The 13,275-nt window shown below is 39.8% G+C and overlaps 1 protein-coding gene across 2 annotated transcripts in view; it reads right to left on the bottom strand.

The window, feature by feature from the left end:
* LOC127571112 (guanine nucleotide-binding protein G(t) subunit alpha-1) overlaps positions 1-9,529 on the bottom strand; it is a 49,109-nt gene extending 39,580 nt beyond the window's left edge. For both annotated transcript variants that reach the window (XM_052017177.1, XM_052017176.1), the window contains exon 1: positions 9,424-9,529. In XM_052017177.1, the coding sequence (XP_051873137.1) occupies positions 9,424-9,529 (106 nt within the window). The remainder of the gene's footprint in view (positions 1-9,423) is intronic.
* Between the last annotated feature and the right edge of the window lie 3,746 nt (positions 9,530-13,275).

Below are 13,275 nucleotides of genomic sequence, written 5' to 3'. Positions count from 1 at the left end.
TGCTACTTCAGTAATTTAATTTAACGCAATAAAGTAATTTCCTTTCTTGATATCCTTAGCTATCTAGCATGCTCATTCAAGATAAGTTTCAAGCTTTTTAGTCTGTGCTATGGTTCACTGCAGACTGAGTACCAATAGTATCATAAAACTTGCAGTATGAAAGGAGACCATTTGGGCCATTGTACCTGTGCTGGCTCTTTGAAAGACTTGACCAGTTATCCCTACACTTTCCCTGATTCTACTTGTATCTTGACATGAAGGTCAAATCGCCCCTGTTTCTTCAAAGACAATCTTCATCTCTGTCCTCTTATTAACCCTTGCAGGTGCCTGTTAACGCGACCTCATGCTCAGTTGCTTTGTTCTGTGATTTAGCAATCTGTTGCTGCTACCTTGCTCCTTATTAAATGTTTGCAGTTAGTCAGATGTAATGATTCAATCATACAGCTGCATTCTGTTGTAAACCACAGATCAACAACACTCTCCATTATTGAAGCCTGGAAGGTCACGGAAGTACCTAGAGGAAACTTGGTTCTAAAGCAAAAAATGTCTGAGATCTACAGACCAGAGCAAATTTCTCTGCTCTGGCCTGTAAGGTTGGCATTCAGCCCATTAGCTGATTGCTCTGGCAATAGACCTCAGGATCTTTCAAACCTCCTGCAGCGTATACGCCCAAAATATCATCACCTTCCTTTTCTCTTTGCAGATGCAAACTGATCTGCCATGGGTTCCTGCACTTTTCTTTCCATGCCACAACTTCAAGCCATGTTGTTCCCTCAGAAATTATTACCGGCAGAGCAGCTGTTTCCTGGCTCCTGGGTCAGTGTGTATTCCCAAGCCAGGGATAGAGGGAAGGATCCAGTTTCTTATCATTGGCAGGTGTTGACAATTCTGGCAGCTCCAGTTTTGAAAGAGTACACTTGAGGTGCTTCTCATGTTTCCTGGTCTCCTTTGCATCTACCCTTTGTATGTTCCTGGCAAGTCTAATGCTTCCCAGTTGTAGTGAGAAACCCTGTAGAGGTTGTAGGAAATCTCCCTGAGAGTTACTTGTATTGATATTTACGCCATCCACCATTCAATGAAGAATTGTTTTCTTACACTTTCACCTTATGTCAGCATTAACCACTCTGGAAGTGAAAATGGGCAAAAGACTCAATTCTACAGCAGTTTTCATGGATTCGCATGTCCTAAAGTTCTTTACCACCAAAAGGTATTTTAGAAGTGTAGTCGCTGTTGTAAAGTAGGAAACATGGCTGCCATATTTGAGCATAGGAAATCGTATGTTGTAATCAAAAAATAATCATTTATTGTATTGTGATGTTGTCAAGGGTAATTCTTGCTCATCTCCAAAATAGTCCCATGGGGCTACTTTTAGTCATTTGAAAGTAAGGTCTCAGTTTACTAACACACCATAAGGGCAGCACCTCAAGTAATGGTACTGGATTTTCAGCCTAGAGTTTTGTGTTCAAGTCCCCGCAGTGGGACAAACCCATAACAGGCTGACTCAGATGTAAGGGTCCTACCCATGGAATCTCAGCCAGCACTGCATATCACTATAGATTGTGTGTCAGCACAGGAGTTCATATATTGTCTCTGATGAATCGCGGGTAAATTACAGCTTCTTGGACAAGTGGATAATCTCTTTGCAAGTATTTCAATTACAATCGGTAAATAGTTAGAACTTCTTGAGATGACAGACTGATCAACACACACTGGGCCAGATAGCACATAGGTCAAGTGCAGACTACAACCCTTTCATTGTTAGCCCAATGATGTATCTTTGCTTCAATTTCTGGAGGTCAGTGTCTACAATATCCAGAGTGATGTTTCCACATCCCGGGACGACCTTTCTGAGTGACACCGCTGATTTAGTGCTAATTGGTGTCAAATTATAGACTTTTTTTTTGTTGTAGTTCATTCTCCTGTGTATATTAAACCTGTCCAAAAACTCGTCTCTATAAAGATTCTTATACCAGGCAGAAAGTGGAGACTTTCATTTAAAGCCTGGCCTTAATTTGACCCTGTATACTAAGAGTGAAAGAGCTATGTGCAAACACAGTGTGTAATCATTACCTGGATTTTTCCTTTCTGTGGTTTTAATATATCTGACTAGGCTGTTTCCAACCCTTGGTGTACAGATTAGCTGATTATTGTATTTGGTGCACTAATTATATTGCTTTGGAGATGCAAGAGACTGCAGATGATGGAACCTGGAGCAAAAAACAAAATGCCAGAGGAGCTCAGTGGGTCGAGCAGCTTTATATTTAATATCGCTTTGTCACACTTTGCAACAACCTAGGCTGAAGAGGTTCCAGAATGTGTTGCAGTGTATCATATGCAAAAACTTTCAGAATTTGGTTAGAATTTGGAAATTGTCTGACTTTGCCAATTCTGACCTCCTGTGTGTCTTCACTTTTTATTGATTTACCATTGCTGGCCAGGCCCTAACTTCCAGCATTCCCTCCTTAAATCTTCACCACTCTTCCACCTTTGTCTCCTCTGTTAATTTGTTTCTTAAAATCTATCCCTTTGAATAAGCTTTTAGCCATCTTTTGTGGTTCATTGTCACAATTTTGTTTCTATGAAGGATCTTGAGATAATATTCCAACTGAAAGGCAATATGTTGTGTTGTCAGGTACACAGGAGACCTACACTGGCGTTGATCTTGCGCTTCCTGCTACATTGTGCTCCTTTTATAATTTAATTCCAGCTAGTTTAATTTTGTATAATTCCACAAAAGTCTGATTTAGAGTGGAGGTAAAAACTTATAAAATGTCTTCCATGATATTAAATGCCTGGTAATGAGATAACATTGCTGCTCAAAATTTGGTGAAATTCATTAAAAGCATTGTATGATACCATTTATTCATTTAAGTTCATGTTTCTTCCTGATAAACATAATCCTCTTAGTGCACAGCAGGGTATTAGTTACATTAATTGTTGTGATAACAATGCATTGTGCACAATATTACCATCTCTTACAAACAGTTCTACTTTTGTCTGTCAATGCAGTTTGTCTGTAGGCTCAAGTGCCATCTTGATACAAGTATTAGTCTCGATTCAGTCTTGGCTCATGCTTAAAGGCTGTGGGTACAAACCTCACTTCGGAGGTGAGAGCATATCTTGGCTGATACTGTCAGTTCAGAGCTGACGAAACACCAAAATACCAAAACCGCCCAAGTGCAGCAAGAGCTTCATTGTCCATGCCATCTAGTTTGATTCAAAGTGTGAGACAATGTTACATTGCAGATTGCTTTACACTTCTGACTTATTTGTATGGAGAATTGGGAAGGGGTGAATTTAAATTTAATTTATTTTGGAAGCATGAAGAAGATGTGTGCTTTATCCCTGCAGGATAAGTGGGATTTAAACCAAATCACAGACAAGAGAAGTCATAATAAAAAAGTGGTTGATGGTGCAATAGTTGAAGAGGAGATTTCTGATACTCATTAGAAATATCATCAGTTGTGTAAGGCTAAAAATATATTCTTCAGAAATAAAGTATATATAACAATCCTTCGAAGACTTTCAATTCTCACAGCTGTCCTCAGTTCCTGACCAGTCAACAACGAGCAACTTTTGCTTAACGTTTTTTGCTGCATGATGTCTGATTCTGAAGGGACTGGTGTTTCCTTGACTTTCTCTTATTATTTTCCTTCTTCAAGAAGAGGAAAAAAGAGGGAAAAAATCCTAGCTCTGGTGAAAGAGTTGGGTAGATGAATGGGCTGAAGGATAGATGGGCTGAAGGATGGGCCCAGATAGACTTGGTGTTTTAAACTTCGGTTAGAAGACTCATGTCTCTGTAAGCTTCAGTAACTTAGTGATTTAATATCCACTGCAATATTTTCAGGATGCTAGTTAATGAGTTAATTTCCCATTAATGAAGCATCAATGATATGAAGACCAAAGGCATTATCTGTGATGGATTTTCCTTGTGACAATGGGTGAGCAATTAATGACTTTTGAAGGATTATAACTTGTTTGATGTTCTTGCAGGATGAAAGAAAAAATAACAGGATGTCCCCACAGTGATCAATATGAAAAATCTGCAGTGCGCTCAATACACATCCAGAATAGTAAGTGGCTGGGGCCTCAGTGACTACGAAAACTGGAATGAAGTTGGATCTGAAGTGGAACAATTAAATTTAACTAATCTCATGCTTTGTGATGTTTAGCCCTAAGTTGTATTTCACAGATCACTGAAACACAGCCCATAAGGGATGAAGAATCAAAGCAATGTTGAACTATTTCATGCAGGAAGCAGGGAAGCCTGGTCATTTTGCAATTATACTTTTGATACTGAGCTCAAGTTATTGATCCAAATTGTAAACAACCATATTTCTAGCAGCAATTATTGTGGATCACTATTCCACATTTTTATCCACCAATGGTTGAAGATCATACCCAGATGCAGAAATTCCTAATTGCAAAATTGCAATGCAGATGCATTATTCTACGACAAGCCTGCATTTCTCAATGACCAGCATGCTAAGGTTTAGAAACCGCACTTTCCCCAAATTCTCTCATTTCCTTCTGCCTCCAATGCATATTGTGACATATTGCTCGACATTCCTCACTTCAGAATCTGGCTTTTGGAGGCTTGAAGAGTTTACATTTGAACAGCTAAGCCAAACAAGTGAAGAATCTTGAAGATGTGAGTCAACTATTCCAAGTTTAACAATAATATTTGGTGCTTGTAGTGAAGAGAAATGAAAATCGTTCCATGTCTTTATCCAGCAATAACTGTTAGTTGTGATGAACAGTGTAGTTTTAAACCCCAGGGACAGTCAACGTCAAGAACTACACATGAATTCTACTGACTGGGGTGTCAAGGAAAGGCAACGCCAGAGAATTGCAAATCACCAAGTAGACAATGATCTTTGGAAAGGAAAGAAAGTGGGTTCGATGTAGACCTATATGTTGGTGTTTACTCTTGATTAAAACATTGTAGTTCAATTTACATTTCTCCAAACTAAAGTCCATGGAAATAAAAGCTGTTAGCAATGTAAAATGTGTGGCCAACACAATAGCAGTTGTTTTACATTGTTGCTCAGAGTTAGGGTACAGGATCATCAGTGACTGATGTTCATCAAGCCTTATTAAGTTGCATGCATATGTGTGTATGTTTGCAACAAGTGTCTGTTTAAAGACCTCCTTTAAAAGCAGTCATAATTGTGCCGTGCACACGCCCCCTCCTCAGGGTTTTGTTTTCTGTATGTTCTGAACTTCCATTCCCTCAGAAAAAAATACACTCTCTCTCTTTCTCTCTCTGTCTCTGTCTCTCTCTCTCTGTCTCTCTCTATCTCTGTCTCTCTCCTCTGTCTCTCTCTCTGTCTCTGTCTGTCTCTGTCTGTCTATCTGTCTCTCTCTGTCTCTCACTCTCTCTGTCTCTCTCTCTCTTTCTTCAATGCACCGTTTCCGTGTTTTAGTCTGTATATTTGGTCAAATTGAGAATACTTCTATGACAAAGGGGATTCATGTATCTAAGCACAATACAGGTTAGTGTTTAAATTGATAACAATGAGCTTAATCCCAAATAGACTATCAGTTTATACTCTATAGCATTAGGCTGTATATATCTAGAATTACCTTGGACTATTGCTCATTCTGCATCAAATATCTAAGTATTTCACCTGCAGTAAATGCTATGTAAGGATTGGCGCCAGTAGAGTCCAATATTTGTAAAGACACAGAAGTTACAGACACTGCTTGATTAATTGCTGTACTGTGTATAAACAATAAATAAATGCCTCCTCTGTTATTAGCCATGAATGTCCAAGTATCAGTATTTCTGTTTTGGTAGAACTGTTGTTATCTAGTTTAGTTGCAGAAAATCTGAAGACTTTATCATGGTGTCCAAGCCAATATTCTTCCCTCAACCAACAATTGGTTATTTCTACATTTCTGTGAACAAATCGGTGTCTGCACTTCCTATGTTACAATAGCGACTGCATATCAAAAGTGTTTCACAGGCTGTATTGTGCACTCAGATGCCCTGGTGTCACAGAAGGCACTCCCCAGCTTATGACAGGGTGCCTGTGATCTGTTCGTAACCTGAACAGTTTGTAAGTTGGAAATGTGGCTGCCGGACAATATATTTAAATAAGACATTGGCCAACGTGTAGCTAAACCGGGGTGTTTATCTCAACCATTCAGATATTGTCACAAACCCAGTTCCCACCCAGCAGAAGATGCCTGCGCCCCCACAGCAGCTGGCAAATCCATCCCGCTGGTCTCCCAAATGCTTGTTCATACATATGGCTATACATAAGTTGGGCATTTGTAAGATGGGGAGGACCTGTATATGAATTCAAATCATGTTTTCCCTTTTAGTTTTTCATGCACATTGATAGGAAACAATACTAAGCCACAAAGAAAGAAACTGAAACTAACAATTGTGTTGCACAAGTACAGAGTACACATATTAATCTTCTCCTAATGATCTTTTAAAATGGCTGGTTGTTGAGTTTGATTAGGTTGCTAGTATAAAGGAATGCCTACAATAATTACCATCATGTAAAATAGCAGCTTTAGCCAGAATTGACATTAAGGATTGAGAGACAAAAAAACAAGGGGAAAAAGTATGTTCTCTTTCATGTGCTCTAAAAGTGCAATATAGTGACATTGAATAGATGGAATTGAGCCTTTTGAATTGAGTGTGTGTGTGTGTGTGTGTGTGTGTGTGTGTGTGTGTGTGTGTGTGTGTGTGTGTGTGTGTGTGTGTGTGTGTGTGTGTGTGTGTGTGTGTGTGTAGAGGATGTGTTTCTGCCCCACAGGTAGCACACTGGTGCAGCAGTAACTGCTGCTTGCCTCACAGCTCTAGGGACCTGGGTTCAATCTTGACCTCTGGTGCTGTCTGTGTGGAGTTTGCACATTCCCTCCACGATTGCCTGCATTTTCTCTGGTTTCATACCACATCCTAAGACCTGCTGATAGGTTAGTTAGCGACTGTAAATTGTCTTTTAACGTATATTAATAGGAAAAAGACTCAAAGGGGAATTGGTAGGCACATGTCAGAGAGAATGAGCTGCAGAGGTGTCGGGAAATAAGGAGAGGTGGAAAGGACTAATCAGATTCTGCTCCCATAAGCCAGCATGGGTCTAATGAGCAAAATTGCCAACCTCTATGTCATTGTAAGTATAACACCTTTATCCTACAATGATGAGAAAATACAATGAAGGGTGCATTAAGGTAAGGTGTTCTCAGAAATGTATTGTCAAAATTTCTTTTATCACTGAGTCTTCTTTAGAGTACATATTCCATGCAGCACATCACAGTTCATGTATACTGATCAGTTTAAAGATACACTTAGACAACAGCTTAGAGAAACTGAAGCTCTACAGAAATTGCTTAAGAGAAGTCTTCAATAAAGTAAATAAAATATTACATGATATAATAAAGAAAGATTTTACTTTTGTAACACAGTTCAGAACCTTAGGATGTTTCAAAGCAGTTTTCAGCCAATAAAGTAATTTTTGAAATGTAGTCACTATTGCAGTGAAGGGACACCACATTCTACTTGCTCACAGAAAGTTTCCACCTCACCCAATCACTGCAATTTTTGGGCTACCAATGATGGAATTTGTACATTTATCTGCTGCTTGTCGTATGATTGCCTTTGTTACATTAATGGCCAAGTGATCCATTTTGTTGAAATGGAAGGATTCAATACCTCCCACTACTTTTCAATGCTTTTCTCAAACTATATCATGTTTAAACTTAGAAAAAATTAGGAGTGGCAGTGTTGATTCTTCGTTTAAATTTGAGGAAGTTTGGAGTCCATTCATTCAATATTTTCATATGATATAGATCCCTTTTCAATAATCTTTGAACTTAGAGGAGTGGAGTTGACGACATAATAATGCCCTTTGTTCATCGAGAAATATCAGTCCAGTTTTTTTCTTTTGAAATTTTTTTTTAGTTTGTTTCATTTTATTACTTATAATTTTTTTTGATTTGGGTTTTTTTTATACAATAAATCTTTTTCTTTCCCTTCTTGATTTTTTTAAAATATATTCGCTTACTAGTGACCGTGGGGCCTAGAATATATTTTTTATTCTTTATGATTATATATGTCATGATTGTCCTCCTGATCACTTTGTATAACGTGTATAATCACCGATGTTATATGTATTAATCTGTATTAATTTGAAAATCAATAAAAAGATTGAAAAAGAAAGAAAGAAAGTTTCCACATAAATGACTATGATAATTGGTCTTTGTGATAAAGGCTGAAGAATAAATACCGTCTGGAACCATACTGGCAACTTAAACCGAGAATAAGGTATATCAAGACGAGTGTTTCAAAGGACACTGATGTGTAATTGATGGACACTGTGGTGAATTGAAAGCAGTGACGTGAATAAAGTGGTTACAAAATATGTTTGAAAAACGCATTCAGAAAAGCATGAATAATAGACAAAAGGTAATTATAGATATAAATTGAGTGCCCTGTTTATGAGTAAGCTCATTGTTGTCAATCTCTTTAAGCATTAACCTGCATTGTGCAAAGATTCAAGGATCACCTTCTTCATTGGATCATGTTCAACATTGACTAATGGTTGGAATAATTTACCAGGCAGGCTGGAGTGTGGATGGAACTGGATGCTGGATGCCAGGGGCAAGGGGTTCGTTAGCTCCAGTGGCCTTTAGTAATTCTGTACCTTTTCACTGTTCCTGTGTGAAGGCATTTGCTTAAATGTAATTGTTGCCTCGAAACAACTTCCAGGACAAAATTAGAGCACACGAAAGCTCTGGGACAACTGTGGAAGGCATCTTGGCATTGACAATTTTTAAGACTACTCAGAGGACATTAAAATGTCTACGGGGGCCACAGGCCGATCCTCATTTCTCAACGTTACACAAGGTGCTTTTAACGTAGATTGTAACCTTTCCTCTGGATTCACATCTCAATAAATAGGAGTTGTAATGAATATTATAGGAGAATTTTGATTTCTGATGAAACTAATTGTAAAAAAGTCCTTCTCATTGTCTGATTACGGAAAGCATAATAACCATTGAATGCTTATTATGTGCTTCGGTGTGATAAGTGACAAATTCAATAGATAAAAGCTACAATTAAGTAACATTTAAGAATTGAAAGGAGCACATTTTGTATAGAATTGTTCTGCCAAAGGTGTCCTTTTAAGTTGATTTTCTTTTGTCTAAACCTTTACAATAGTTAAAAGGAAAACATAAGAATTCTGCCTTCATTAATCAGCTTCCATAGTAAAGCCCCTATGTAACATCTTATCAGCAGCAGGTTAGGCAGATACACAAGCTCACTTCAACAGTTTCATCTACATTTATCCTCAACAAGAAGGTGAACTTCAATGTCTAACTACAAAGCCAAATACACCTTTCTGTGGTCAGTATGTTTACTCTTTGTTATGCCTCTGTTTAGAATGATTTAACAGTTATATTTACCCAGCAGTAGGAGTTTCACTGTTCTTGCATCTTTCTCAGCATCTTCTTTCAGCTTCTTTTCCAGCTCCCTGGAGTGTTTCTCCTCTGCGCTGGCTCCTGCTCCCATGCCGACAAGGTTTTGGAACTGCTGCTCACTTCCAGAAGTCTCAACCTTCAGACTCACTTTTCTCACCCTGTGTGAGCCTGACCTAGGTTTTGACTCTGTGGCCAGGATTCACGTTCTCGAAGGGGTGAGAAAGGGAACCTGTCACCAACGCTTCATGGGGATCATGTACCTGCTCTGAATAAACTCCAAATCCGGCATTCAGCACTTCTTAGAAGGATTTTGGAGTTGGGACATGCCATGTGAGGATTGTATTCCAATCAGGGCCAAGGGCAAGGAGAGAGTGGAAAACAGTGTGTGGAACAGAATTAATAGACTTGCTGTGGTCAGCTGAAGCTGTGGTCCAAACTGAATACAAATCCTTAAATCTTCATGCTGTTGCTACAGTCAGAAATAGGTCTGGGTTGACTTATACCCAAGAGATGCTCTGTTTATGTATGTGTACATGCATGTATAGAAGTGGGTTATTTATAGAGATTTGATTGTGAATGAATGTGAAATTTGTGTTCATATTGAAGTAAGATTCATTGTTGCATGAAATATTTGTTGGAAATCATTGAGATATAACATTGTTTGCAAGCTAATCAAGACAAGTTCCTCCCTAGTTACCATTTCAACTTTCCTTCTTTTTAGATTCTGACACGTTTGATGCAGTCACATCCTTGGAAATGAATCAATAATCAGGAGAATCTTGTTACATCTCTTTCTCTTTTCTCTCTGTCTTTCTCTCTCTCTCATTCTCTCTGTGTATGTCTCTCTCTCTCTTTCTCTGTGTCTGTGTGTCTCTCTCTTTCTCTCTTGTTTTTTACTTTCCTTTTTTCTCTCATTGGCAAATAGAGGAAATCAGTATCAGACTCACTCTCTTATCCGAAGAGATTTGATAGCTACGTTCACAGCTTAGTTGCGTGTAAAACCTTCTGATATGATTACAGCTTTTGCAAGACAATTTGTCAAGTTTGATTGACCTCAATCCCATCGAAGTAAAGGAGGCTGAGTTGAGGCCTTGACTAGTTAATGATCTGTTGGAAAGAGAAGGCAGGTCATTGGTTTAACAGCTCATCCAAAGGTCTGTGCCTTTCACTGTGCGGTTATCCCTCATGGTTGTGCTGGAACGTCAACCTAGATTTTTGGACTTACATTAATGGAATGTAGTTTGAATCCACATCCTTTTGATTCAGAGGCAAGAATGATACCCACTGAGCCACAAATAAATCATACCTACCCTATATAGAACATAGAACATTGCAGCACAGTACAGGCCCTTCGGCCCACAATGTTGTGCTGACATTTTATCCTGCTCTAAGATCTATCTAACCCTTCCCTCCCACATAGCCCTCCAATTTCCTATCATTCATGTGGCTATCTAAGAGTCTCTTAGATGTCCCTAATGTATCTGCCCTCACAACTCTGCTGGCACTGTGTTACACAGAGAGTGGTGTGTGGAAAAAACTTACCTCTGACATCCCCCTTATATCTTCCTCCAATCACCTTAAAATCATGCCTCCTCATGTGAGCCATTTTCGTCCTGGGAAAAAGTCTCTGACTGTCCACTCGATCTATGCCTCTTATCATCTTGTACACATCTATCAAGTCACCTCTCATCGTCCTTCTCTCCAAAGAGAAAAGCCCTAGCTCACTCAACCTATCATGAATACTACAGAATTTGTATAAAAGTGGTAGGAAGACCACTAGTATCACTGAAGTGGATGAAGTTCCTCTCTGGTGTGGAAAGATTGGGTACTGATTATCCAGTAAAACAGTATCTGCCCACCTCACTCCAGCTATGGGAGCCCTTGCAATGCCAGCCCCTCCCAATACCCTTGCTGCCAACAGTCTTCCCTTGAAGCAAACCGTGACAATAAGGATTCTGATCTTATGCTCTCTGCTGGCCAACGATTAAGCAACTGTCACCAGTGACACTCGTGAAGTTGCAAACTACTTAAATATCCATCTGGTCCTGTTAAATTTGCCCATGTGGCTCAGCAAGGTACAGAGGGAGCATTCACTCAGATGGATACCAGTTGCATTTTTGGCTGCCAATAATATTTGTAGCTGACCCTTCAGTGGAACCTGGGGAGGAGTTCTGTATATACTAACACAGGCACACAACTACATCGTGTGTTGAGACAGCACAGGAAAAAAAGCTCACCGTGTTGTAAATATTCAAATCTGTCCCAAGTAGGCTTGTAAGGTTCCCGGATATTCAAGGGACACTTTATCTGGTTTGCACTGAATGTATGATTCATGGGCATGGAGTCATGAAATCATATAGCACAGAAACAAGCCCACTGGCCCACTTTGCCCACAGCAACCAGTATGTACCTAATACTGGAGACACAAGGGTCTGCAGATGCTTGAATATGGAGCAGCACACAAAGCATTGGAGGGACTCAGTGGGTCAGGCAGCATCTATGGAGGGAAATGGGTAGCTGACATTTTGGGCCAAGACCTTTTATCTGGACTCATGAAGAGTCTTGACCTGAAACATTGACTGTCCATTTCTCTCCATAGATGCTGCCTGACCTGCTGAGTTCCTCCAATGCTTTGTGTGATATACCTGATACTATTTACCAGCACTTGGTCTGTAGCCTTTTTATGCTTTTATAATTCAAGTGCCCGTGTAGATATTTCTTAAATGTTGTGATAGTACCTGCCTTCACCATGCACTCGGGCAGTGCGTTAAAAATTTAAGATAAGATAAGATATCTTTATTAGTCACATGTACATCGAAACACATAACGAAATACATCTTTTGCGTAGACTGTTCTGGGGGCAGCCCGCAAGTGTCACCACGCTTCCGGCGCCAACACAGCATGCCCACAACTTCCTGACCCGTATGTCTTTGGAATGTGGGAGGAAACCGGAGCACCCGGAGGAAACCCATGCAGACACGGGGAGAATGTACAAACTCCTTACAGACAGCGGCGGGAATTGAACCTGGGTCGCTGGCGCTGTAATAGTGTTACGCTAACCGCTACACCAGGTTTCAACCAACCTCAGGGTGGAAAAATTCTTCCTGAAATCTGCTCTAAACCTCTTGCTCCTTACCCTAAACATATGCCCTGTAGTTTTGGACATCTCCACTATGGAGCAAAGCTTCCTACTACCTAACCCTGTCTCTGCCCCTCCTAATTTTGTGTACTTCTACCAGCCAGCCTCCTCCCCTTCAAGGAAAACTGTACTGCTGCTGCAAAACAACAAACTTCACGTCATCTAAGTCAGTGATAATAGATCTGATTCTGATTTTACATTGAACGAAATGTTCTGATTTCTACTTTCTTATTTGTACACTTCCTGGCTCAGTGGGCATTCTTTAATCTGATTGGTTGACAAATTTCATAGACTGAGTTTGTTTTCTTTGAAGTAGAGGAGGTTGGGGGACGGGGGTGGGGGGGGCTGATAGAGGTACACAGAATTGTGAGGGAGGGGGAGGTGGAAGAGATAGGGTAAACAGTAGAAAGCTTCTTTCCAAAGCAGGTTGCTTTGCTTGCTTCCATAACCTCTGGATTTCTGTTGAGAAAGAATACCTTGCCATTCAAAAACACACAAGAAGTCTGTGGGCTGCTGAAAGGATACTTCAATCTGTTGGATTCGACTGTTTTAAGTAGTTTTTTAACATGTACAGTGTTTAATACACCTCAAGTGGCTGTACAAGGAATGGCCGCTTCCTAGCTTATTGGTTCGTCCATCAGGTGAATACGTGTTTTCTCATTGGTTGATTTTGCCACAGGTATCTAATAGGTTTCCTG

Source organism: Pristis pectinata, chromosome 6 (genome assembly GCF_009764475.1).
Source record: "Pristis pectinata isolate sPriPec2 chromosome 6, sPriPec2.1.pri, whole genome shotgun sequence".
Lineage (NCBI taxonomy): Eukaryota > Metazoa > Chordata > Chondrichthyes > Rhinopristiformes > Pristidae > Pristis > Pristis pectinata.
This window is presented reverse-complemented; position numbering and strand designations above follow the sequence as displayed.